Source organism: Amyelois transitella, chromosome 31 (assembly GCF_032362555.1).
Source record: "Amyelois transitella isolate CPQ chromosome 31, ilAmyTran1.1, whole genome shotgun sequence".
Taxonomy (NCBI): Eukaryota; Metazoa; Arthropoda; class Insecta; order Lepidoptera; family Pyralidae; genus Amyelois; species Amyelois transitella.
In genome coordinates this window covers 4,438,415-4,450,541 of record NC_083534.1, presented here as the reverse complement: position 1 = coordinate 4,450,541, position 12,127 = coordinate 4,438,415, and the positions used below count along the sequence as shown (strand labels likewise).

The window sequence follows — 12,127 nt, the reverse complement described above, 5'->3', positions numbered from 1 at the left end:
GGACAACTTCTTAATGCTTATAAGCAAGCTTTTTTCTTGCAGTACATAACGCTTTTAAAGATATTTTCGAAAACTATAAATAGCATAGGCAGTATTTACATAATAACCCCGCCGTTTGTCAATGTCAGCTGTCTGTCTACTAAACCGACCATTGAAAAACAAATTTAATCTCAGTTTCGAAAGAAATATGTTTTTTCTGATTTGAAATGTGATTTAAAAGTGTATTTAAAATGGTAGACAACACTCCTGCGAAGGCCTGCAAGGTCAGGTTTGAAGCCGCGACTCTGAAGAAATTGTTAAAATTTGGAATATTGGTCACTCTTGGTAAATGTTATAAAAATTTTTAATTTTCTTAGAATTTAACTTTAAGATTCTTAGGCAATAGAGGTCATTAGTTCATGTATTTCATAATACTTGTATTGTATTGTTATTCGCCCTTTCTACACAGGTAGCCGGCGTAAAATTAAATATATATGTACTTGCATAGGTTTGTTCAAATGCTTCTTAAAAACATGTACCACCTGTTGTATGCATACATACATAAAATCACGTTTATCCCTTATGGGGTAAACAAGAGCTAACAATGTCGAAAAGACTTAACATTTATCTGCTGCAGAACAGCAAGTGAATGTTATGTTTTCATAATTTTTTTTCACAGCATTTGGCCTAGGCTACATACATTACAGATACGTATCGACAATACACGAGAATGTCACGCATTTCTCTCATCTCTCTGAGACTGAGCGGGAGATGTCGTTCTATTCAGAGTCAGCGTTCTACTATTCGTTCTACAAGACGTTGGTGGAGGAGCGTCCGTTTATTGCCGGAGTCTCGAAGCTGATGAATGATCAGACTGTGGAGTATCCGGATGAAGTGAACGCGTTCAACAGATTTAATATACATCCTGAGGTGAGTTAATTTTTTTAGGGTTTTACAGTCAAATGGGCACAATGTTACTTACAGTTTTGTTGTTTGGAACATTTTACATAAAAGACTAGCTGTGCCCGCGACTTCGTCCGCGTGGAACAGTTATTTTGGGCATCATTGAACCCCTCAAAGATGAATAATTTTCCCTGTTTATTTTCACATTTTCCATTATTTCTTCGCATCTAAAATTTGCAGCGTGATGTTATATAGCCTAAAGCTTTCCTTGATAAATGGTCTATTCAACACAGAAAGAATTTTTAGCTTAGATTAAGATTAGCGCGTTCAAAGAAACAAACTCTTCGGCTTTATAATATTAGTATAAAAGTATAGATGTAAAAATGTTTCAGAAATGTGCCTGTGGTTACCCGCACCATTAAAAAAATAATAGGACTACCCCTTTTTAATCCCATGGATGTCGTAAAAGACGACTGAGGGATAAGCTTATAAACTTGGGATTCTTGGGAACCTGTCACTATTTGAATCTCAATTTTAGCATTAAGCCAAACAGCTGAACGTGGCCTATCAAAACTTTATCGTTTTTAAAACTGTTGAATCTGTTAGGATCGTAGCAAGAGGAAGAACGTGCCTATCATATACATACATACCGACATATAATCACATTTTTATTCCCTTGCGGGGTAGACAGAGCCAACAGTCTTGAAAAGACTGATAGGCCACGTTCAACTGTTTGGCTTAATGATAGAAATGAGATTCAAATAGTGACAGGTCGCTAGCCCATCGCCTAAAATAAGAAGCCCAAGTTTATAAGCTTATTATAGGAACGAGATGGACTGGTCCCATATTTTTTGTATTGGAGCCGGGAACCACACGGCACTGCCGGGAACCACACGGCACATTTTGAATTTGAATTGTAATTAACTTATTTATATTGTGTTAAGACCTCGTCAACACCCCTTTTGCAGGTCCTGATTGGCTCGCTGTACCGCTACCTAGAACCTTGGCTGAACCACACGCGCCAGTGCCACCTGGTGGCCCGGGGCGAAGGCCTGGAGCCCGTGGAGAGCTGCGTGGGCGTCGGCCAGCCTGTGATGTTCTATTTGGAGGGCGTCTGGTGGCTGGCGGGGCTGACTGTCGCCGCGTTGTTTTTGCATGCCACTGCGCTTAGGTGAATATGTTTTTTATGATGATTCTCGTCTCGACCTGATGTTTTGCGAGGTCGTGTTTAATTTGATCAAGGTAAGTTCGTCTAGGCATTCCCACTCGTAAAATTAATTAGTATTATAATAAATAATTATTAATTAATATTTATTTATTTTATTTTTATTTCAAGCATCTGGACTCGTACAAATTTTGTTAGTAATTATGTAAACAAATATAAATAATAAACATATTTAATATTTTTTAATTACGTAAAAGGCGACTTAGGGATAGGCTTACAAACTTGAGATTCTTTTTTAGGTGATGGGCTTGCAACCTGTCGCTGTTTGAATCTCAATTCTATCATTAAGCCAAACAGCTGAGCGTGGCCTATCAATGTTTTCAAGACTGTTGGCTCTGTCTACCCCGCAAGGCATATGTATAGACGTGACCATATGTAAATATAAATAAATATTAAATAAATATAAATATATACGGGACAAATTACACTGATTGAGTTAGCCTCGAAGTAAGTTCGAGACTTGTGTTACGAGATACTAACTCAACGATAATATATTTTATAATAAATACTTATATACATAGATAAACATCCAAGACCCGGGCCAATCAGAAAAAGTTCTTTTCTCATCATGCCCTGGCCGGGATTCGAACCCGGGACCTCCGGTGTCACAGACAAGCGCATTACCGCTGCGCCACAGAGGCCGTCAAATATATATGTATGTATGTGAATGTCCTCCACAGCGAAACCGTACTAGGCGGCTTGCTAGCCGTCGCTCAGTACTTCGCGAACCACGCGGAAGCGACCAGGGTCCAGTGGGTGCCCAACCAGCGGGAGAACATGGCGGCGCCGCTGCTGCTGCTGCAGGCCTGGCTGCTCAGCGCGCAGCTGCGGCCCCGGCAGCGCGACACCAACGTCTCGCTGCAGGTGATGTGACTTTGTTTAATTTAATTAATTAATTTGTTCGTTCATTCATTCATTCGTTCATTCATTCGTTCGTTAATTCATTCAGTCATTCGTTCATTTCGTCATTCGTTCATTCTGTTATTAATTAATTAATTCACTTATTCATTTATTCCTCCATTCGTTTATGCGTTCATTCATTATTCATTTTTTTTTCAAAAACTTACAAACTACCATGACAGGTTATGATCTAATGCGACAGCGAAGCCAATTATTCCTACTCGTAGTAACATTATCTACTAATTACTTCTGTAATATGTGAAAATGTGAAATAATGCTGCGGTATCAGGAACACTCATTTATAGTCATGTCCATATTAATTGTGGGGTAAACAGAGCCCATTAAGAAATCCTTGGGAAAGAGATGGAGTGGTCCTATTCTTTAGTGCCGGGAACCACACAGCAAGCAATTCTAAATAAATATAAATAAATAAATATGTATATACGGAACAAATTACACAGATTGAGTTAGCCTCGTAGTAAGATCGACACCTGTGTTACGAGATACTAACTCAATTTCATAATAAATACTTATATATATAAGCATCCAAGACCCAGGCCAATCAGAGAAAGTTCGTTTCTCATCACGCCCTGGCCGGGATTCGAACCCGGGTCCTCCGGTGTCACAGGCAAGCGCACTACCGCTGCGCCACAGAGGCCGTCAAACAGACAGTGATAATAACAGTTCCCTTCTCCCACCAGGTGTCCGTCCTCATCCTGAACTGCCTCTGCCTGCTGTTCTGGCAGTTCACCCAGTTCATATTCCTCGTGCAGACGGCCATCTTCTTCGTGATGGAGCAGCTCAAGGTCATCAGCACCAAAACCCTGTGCGTGTTCCTGCACTCCCACTTTTGCGGTCTCCACATGGCCGTCTTGATATTACACGGGAATGACATGCTAAAGTCGTCTATGTATGCCTCGTTTTTTCTTGTAGTGTCCGCCTATTGCTTGTTCTTCAGCGGTTTCCGAGTTACAGTTAAAAATAACGTGGACTTAGTAGTGGAAACGTGTCTAGTGCTACTCAGAACATGTATAGTGATATGTGCGTCTGTTTATTTGAAGTTTTTCATAAGTGATTTCTTAGGAGTGCAGGAGGATAATCATGTTTGGGACATTCTGTATTCGAAATTGAGTGATTATAAGAATTTTCATACTTTATTGTACACATGTTCGAAGGAGTTCGATTTTCTGCCGATGAGTACTGTTAAAAATCTGACAAAAACATTACTCGTGCCGTTCGCGTTAACGAGCATTATAAATGTGTGCAATTTCTGGATTAAAAACGCTTTCGTGAAACTGAAAGAGATGGAAGATAAAAGCGTTAAGATGGATAAGGACAGCGATACCGAAGACAGCGGTATAGAGAACACGGAAATCGAAAAAAGAACGCCGGAGTCGAATGAAAAGGTGCAGTTTGAATGCGAAGATGGACTCGTTCGATTTTTGAAGTTGTTGCGGGTGGACGCCGCCATTTTTTTCAACGTTTCTCAGCTGGTTGTGTATGGCGTGATGGCGGCGCTGGTGATGAGACTGAAGCTGTTGTTTACGACGCAACTGTGCGTTGTATCATCGCTGGTTATGAATACCAAGTATTATATGTAAGTATTTTTATTTTTCTAAAAGCCAAATAGCTGAACGTGGCCTTTCAGTGTATTCAAGACTGTTGGCTCTATCTAACCCGTATATAGACGTGACTATATGTATGTATATTTTTTCGTATGACTGATATGCGCATGACCACCTCATCTCTTTCCCATGAATATCGTAAAAACGACTAAGGTTAAGGATAATAACCTCGTGATTCTTGTAGGCGGTCGGCAAGCAACCTGTCACTATTTGTATTTCAATTCTGACATTAAGCCGAACAGCTGATGACTTTTCAGTTTTTCCGACTGATGGCTCTGTCCTAAGGGATAAAGACTTGATTATATGTATGTGATTTAGTAAAAAAATATTTAAACTAGCTGTCCCGGCAAACGTTGTTTTGCCATATAAATAATTTTAAGTAATTTCTACTAAAAAAAATGTTAAGGGTGGACAACCCTTATCATTAAGGGGTATGAAAAATAGATGTTGGTCAACTTGACGGCCTCTGTGGCGCTGCGGCAGTACGCTTGTCTGTAACACCGGAGGTAACACAAGTCTCGAATTTACTTCGAGGCTAACTCAATCAGTGTAATTTGTCCCTTATATATTTATTTATTCGTTTTATTTAATTCTGAGACCTACTCAATATGCTGACAAAATTTCATGAGAATCGGTCAAGCCGTTTCGGAGGAGTACGGGTACGAACATTGTGACTTTTATGAATTTTATATACAAGATATTTTATCCACAGTTTACCCAAGCGGTACACGAGGTACGTGCCGCTGTGCTGGGCTCTGTGCGCGCTGCCGCTCGCATACATGCTCGCCGCCAACACGGCCGAAGAACTCTCTTATATAGGTAGGTAACTATATTAGTTTCAAATCCATCTGAATCGATTATAAAAAAAAGTCATAAAAACTTATAGGCGTAGAAAAAAGCAGACGGTGTGTGGCTTGAAAAAATGTGAAGCATCGTAATGGCGGCGTTATACGCATGCGCGAGTGACATCCAATGAGATAGTCTATGACGTAATGGCGGCCGACTGTCACACAATGCACATTGTCTATATATTTATGTACATTAAGGAAAAGATACAACAAGGAAATATTAAAAAAACACTGCTTAGTTTAAAGGTATTTCTTTCAGTAGCCAATCAGAGAAAATTCTCATCATACCCTGGCCGGGATTCGAACCCGGGACCTCCGGTGCCACAGACTACCACTGTGCCACAGATACCGTCAAAGAAGACTAAAGGCATTGTTTAGTACACAATCATCATTACAGACGAGTACAGCAACCTGCCTCTGGAAGAGCTGCTATCCTTCATCCGAACCTCGACGAGCGCCCGCGCGGCCTTCGCCGGCACCCTGCCCACGCTGGCGGCCGTGGCGCTGTCCACCAGGCGGGCCATAGTCGCTCACCCGCACTACGAGCACTCGCCGGCCAGGTGAGAGCACTGCAGACCACCACACCAGCTGTCTGCCGGCCGCTGTCCACCAGGCGGGCCATAGTCGCTCACCCGCACTACGAGCACTCGCCGGCCAGGTGAGAGCACTGCAGACCACCACACCAGCTGTCTGCCGGCCGCTGTCCACCAGGCGGGCCATAGTCGCTCACCCGCACTACGAGCACTCGCCGGCCAGGTGAGAGCACTGCAGACCACCACACCAGCTGTCTGCCGGCCGCTGTCCACCAGGCGGGCCATAGTCGCTCACCCGCACTACGAGCACTCGCCGGCCAGGTGAGAGCACTGCAGACCACCACACCAGCTGTCTGCCGGCCGCTGTCCACCAGGCGGGCCATAGTCGCTCACCCGCACTACGAGCACTCGCCGGCCAGGTGAGAGCACTGCAGACCACCACACCAGCTGTCTGCCGGCCGCTGTCCACCAGGCGGGCCATAGTCGCTCACCCGCACTACGAGCACTCGCCGGCCAGGTGAGAGCACTGCAGACCACCACACCAGCTGTCTGCCGGCCGCTGTCCACCAGGCGGGCCATAGTCGCTCACCCGCACTACGAGCACTCGCCGGCCAGGTGAGAGCACTGCAGACCACCACACCAGCTGTCTGCCGGCCGCTGTCCACCAGGCGGGCCATAGTCGCTCACCCGCACTACGAGCACTCGCCGGCCAGGTGAGAGCACTGCAGACCACCACACCAGCTGTCTGCCGGCCGCTGTCCACCAGGCGGGCCATAGTCGCTCACCCGCACTACGAGCACTCGCCGGCCAGGTGAGAGCACTGCAGACCACCACACCAGCTGTCTGCCGGCCGCTGTCCACCAGGCGGGCCATAGTCGCTCACCCGCACTACGAGCACTCGCCGGCCAGGTGAGAGCACTGCAGACCACCACACCAGCTGTCTGCCGGCCGCTGTCCACCAGGCGGGCCATAGTCGCTCACCCGCACTACGAGCACTCGCCGGCCAGGTGAGAGCACTGCAGACCACCACACCAGCTGTCTGCCGGCCGCTGTCCACCAGGCGGGCCATAGTCGCTCACCCGCACTACGAGCACTCGCCGGCCAGGTGAGAGCACTGCAGACCACCACACCAGCTGTCTGCCGGCCGCTGTCCACCAGGCGGGCCATAGTCGCTCACCCGCACTACGAGCACTCGCCGGCCAGGTGAGAGCACTGCAGACCACCACACCAGCTGTCTGCCGGCCGCTGTCCACCAGGCGGGCCATAGTCGCTCACCCGCACTACGAGCACTCGCCGGCCAGGTGAGAGCACTGCAGACCACCACACCAGCTGTCTGCCGGCCGCTGTCCACCAGGCGGTTCTTAATTCGGCCAGTATTGTTTGACATACAACCATAGATATGTCACGTCTATATCCTTTGCGGGGTATAAACTGTAAAGACCAGAGCCAACAGTTCTGTAAAGACTGAAAGGCAACATTCAGCTGTTTAGCTTAATGATAGAATTGAGATTCAAATAGTGACAGGTCGCTAGCCCATCGCCTAAAACAAGAATTTAATTTTTTATGAGTAAGTATTTTAATGCACTTTTTAACCCGAAATACTTCGCCGTTTTATTTATTTCAAAGTTCAAGCTCCACACTTGTTTATAGGTAGGTCAACTTACACGCCGCCCTTACTTTTTGTTTTACAGACAACGCGCCTATTCAGTATTGAAAGCGTATGGACGTTTCTCATCTCACGAGTTGTATCAGGAGCTGAGTAAGCTCAAAGCTAGCTACCTCATCGTGGAAGACGTGTATTGTTACGGTCAGAGCAGGTAAATCTATATTATCATTATTATTGTGTTTTTATGCAATTTTTTTACACCCTTTTCAAGGGGAATCAAATATATTTACGGGCTTTTGACCAAGCAAAAATATTGAATAGAAATATGTGGAGGGAAGAACAAAATTTTAGTTAAGAGAAAAAAAGTTTCTGACTATTCTGCAGGTATTAAGGATTGTTATTTCCCGGCACCAATACAAAAAAAGAATAGGACCACTCCATCTCTTTCCCATGGATGTCGTAAAAGGCGACTAAGGTATAGGCTTACAAACTTGGGATTCTTCTTTTAGTCGACGGGCTAGCAACCTGTCACTATTTGAATCTCAATTCTATCATTAAGCCGAACAGCTGAACGTGGCCATTCAGTCTTTTCAAGACAACAGTCTACCAACCTGCCAACAGGCTCTGTCTATCCCGCTAGGGATATAGACGCGACTATATATATGTATGTTATAAAAAAGGTAAGAACAAAGAACTGCTTCAATACAAATCTTTTTGTCAGAACGAAGTCTGTCGGGTCAGCTAGTATATATGTATATATGTATATATGTGTGTATGTATGTCGCCACACAGCAGCGGCTGCTCGCTGCCGGCGCTGTGGGACGCGGAGGCGCCGTGGCTGGCGGCGCGGCCGCGGCTGTGCGCGCGCCTGCTGTCTGCGCCGGCGCAGCACTTCTACCCGGTGTTCCGCAACCGGCGCTACGCCGTGCTGCGCCTGCACGACGTCAGCGTCAGGTCGGTGACTCAGTCAGTCAGGCGGGCGGGCGATACAAATACATTTGTAACTGACTAGAGCCCGCCCGCGACTTCGTCCGCGTGGAAACCTTGTCAATCTCGAGAGAGTTCCGGGATTAAAAGTAGCCTATGTGTTATTCTGGGACTTCAGCTACCAAATTACATCGTAATTGGTTCAGTAGTTTTTGCGTGAAAGAGTAACAAACATCCATACTGAAATCCTGACATACACACAAACTTTCGCATTTATAATATTAGTAGGATTTTGAACTTGGGCGAAATGTTCCAGAGACAGATTGCAGGGAAACAGGATAAAAAACAGCTAAACCCTCTTTTAGGCGATGGGCTAGCTACCTGTCACTATTTGAATCTCAATTCCATCATTAAGCCAAACAGCTGAACATGACCTTTCACTCTTTTGATGACCGTTGGCTCTGTCTACCCCGCAATGGAGATAGACGTGACGATATGTACCTATGTATGTTTTTATAATATTTCTCGTGTAGGCAACCTTCTTTATGTACGCCATAGCAACGGTTGCCATGGTTAGTTAGGAAATAATGTCAGACATATAGTCATACATACATACATACATGTGGTCACGTCTAAATCCCTTGTGGGATAGACAGAGCCAACAGTCTTGAAAAGACTGATAGGCCACGATATTTGGCTTAATGATAGAATTGAGATTCAAATAGAGACAGGTTGCTAGCCCATCGCCTAAAAAAAGAATCAAATAATGTCAGACATTGTATTTTATTGTCAATTTTTTTTTATTTTATATCCTTAATATGTAGTACTTTAAATTCGATTATTTCTCTCCTCTTTTCTCCTTCTATCTTATGTAGTGAATAACTTACTTTTTACTAGATATTATTTATTTGTTTGTTTGGTTGTTTATTTATTTATTAATATCTGTTTAAACTTCATTGCGCAAAATACAAATGTACATATAGCGCAATTGGCTATACTTATTATTATTATCATTCCTGCATCTCGATTTACAGGTACATGCCTCGCAGCTTCGACACCTGACGTCCAGCTGACCGACCCACGTCATATGTTACTACGATAACATAAATACATATAATGTTGGTGTGAGACGGACTTTTGACACGAGAACAAGTTGTATTGTGAAATGTGCTTTATTTTTTTAACTAGCCGTAATAAATATTAGATTTTCTTGATCCCGTTGGAATGACTATATCTACTAGTATTATAAAGCTGAAGAGTTTGTTTGTTTGAACGCACTAATCTCAGGAACTACTGGTTCGAATTGAAAAATTTATTTTTGCGTAGTATAGACCATTTATCGAGGAAGGCTTATGCCTAAAATAACTATTCCACGCGGACGAAGTCGCGGGCACAGCTAGTCTAGAATAACATTGAAAGTTTATGTAGGTAACCTTGACTTGACTTCATAATATAAATAAAGCTAAGTCGCTTCCCGAGCCTGTCCCTATGTCTATATGTATGCTTAGATCTTTAAAACTTCATCATCAGGTTTTGATACAATGTTCAAAGATATGGTTATTCAATTCAGAAAGGTTTTGTATGTATAAATGCTTAGCGATTCCGCAGCGGGTCGTTAGTAATAACGTCAAAAGTTGAATAGCTATGATGTAACGCTAATATTAGATTTAATCTGTGGCTCAGACTGATTGCTTCTTATATTCTAAAAAATTAACATCTTTGTTCGTTACCTCTCCGCGAGTTTTTTACTTTATGAAAGGTACCCTATGTACTTTTTCAGACTCTTAATAATCTATACTAATATTATAAAGCGGAAGAGTTTGTTTGTTTGAACGCGCTAATCTCAGGAACTACTGGTTCTAATTGTAAATTTTTTGAATTGAATAGACCATTTATCGAGGAAGGCTTTAGGCTATATAACATCACGCTGCAACTATAAGAAGCGAAGATATAATGGAAAATGTGAAAAAAACGGGGAAAATTATTCATCCTTGAGGGCTTCAATGATGCCCAAAATAACTATTCCACGCGGACGAAGTCGCGGGCACGGCTAGTTATATATGTATGTATAAGTATACGTGATATTTCAAGAAGATTAATTCAGTAGATAACCAGTGAAGAAGTTTAACAAACAAACAAATAAACGCATTTATACCTATTGTTAGTTAATAAATAATAACTGTCTGCTTACAAAATCTCAGTTTCAGTAACAATTCAGTCAATATCTTAATACATATATAAGAAGAGAGTGAATGACTGGCTGACATATCAAGACAGCTCAAACCGCTGGGTCTAGAATTGCTACATTTGAAATTTAGAGTGTATTTATGGTATCTAGGCCCCCCTTAATATTAATATAATATTAATACATACATATGGTCACGTCTATATCCCTTGCGGGGTAGACAGAGCCAACAGTCTTGAAAAGACTGAATGGCCACGTTCAGCTATTTGGCTTTAAGATAGAATTGAGATTCAAATAGTGACAGGTTGCTAGCCCATCGCCTAAAAAGAATCCCAAGTTAGTAAGCCTATCCCTATAATTTTAATGCCCCCCATTAAGAGAGGAATTCCCGAAATTCCCGCGAAAATGGGAATTGTAATGACTTTTCGTTTTACCCGGGCCGCCTCCAGATTTATGGAGACTAGTATACTGTAAAATAAAAATAAATAAGTAATTAGTTTGTTAGGATATGAAAAAAATGTGGAAACTTATTTGGTATATAATTAGATATGTATGACAGTGTCCTTTTATGTTCTTATTTTTATTTTACTTATAACGGCTGTGTTAGTTACAAAAAAATGTTTAATTATAAATATATGAATACTTTTTACATTAAAGTATCCTTAAATTTTTTGCTAAATTAAATGATTTCGTTCTATCAAACAATTTCATTTAGACAAACCTCACGGAATGAGCTAGCTCATAAGTTCGAGAGTTGTGTTGACTTGGATTACATTTTCTTATAATAACTACATAAAATACAAAGATTTTCATTAGGACCTGACCGGGGTTCGAATCCGGGATCTGAGTCACAGAGGCAGGAACCACCACTGCGCTCGAAGGCCGTCAAAATCGATAAAGGTGAAATAGCTTATTCCCTTAATCACCTTCCACAGCCATGTAAAGGAAATAAAGTGTTACTTATTTAAAGTGCTGGGAACCACACGGCATATTATGTATATAAATACCTACTTTTTGTAAGAATTAGTTCAATAAATGTTTATATTCTGATTGTAGACGTTTCATTTGCTTCTGCCTATTCCTCCGGTAATTTTACCTCAGGGAAAATAAAACTCAAAAAATTTTCACAAAATAACAGATTTATTTAAAAAAATAATCATTTCTAATACATTTATAAGCCGTATGATACCCACAAAACAAAAGGTGACAATTTTCGGCCTCAAACTGACACACACACAAAATTATGTCTCCGAATTGGACAAAAACAAGATTGCCCTTCATTACTCGGCAGCCGGCCGCCGCATGGGGCTCGTGACATGATTAAATTTGGGATTCTACTTTTAGCAACCTGTCCACTTATTGAGCCATACAGCTGAACGTGACCTTTCAGTCTTGT

General features: G+C 42.5%; 1 protein-coding gene across 1 annotated transcript; it reads left to right on the top strand.

Moving 5' to 3' along the window:
* Positions 1-7: 7 nt before the first annotated feature.
* Positions 8-11,781, top strand: LOC106135366 (probable C-mannosyltransferase DPY19L1). The gene is made up of 10 exons (XM_013335647.2): positions 8-324; positions 659-909; positions 1,851-2,053; positions 2,788-2,971; positions 3,709-4,604; positions 5,345-5,451; positions 5,878-6,040; positions 7,705-7,830; positions 8,412-8,573; positions 9,581-11,781. The coding sequence occupies exons 1-10, from the start codon at positions 231-233 to the stop codon at positions 9,606-9,608; spliced, it is 2,214 nt and encodes a 737-aa protein (XP_013191101.2). The 5' UTR covers positions 8-230; the 3' UTR covers positions 9,609-11,781.
* The last annotated feature ends 346 nt before the right edge of the window (positions 11,782-12,127 follow it).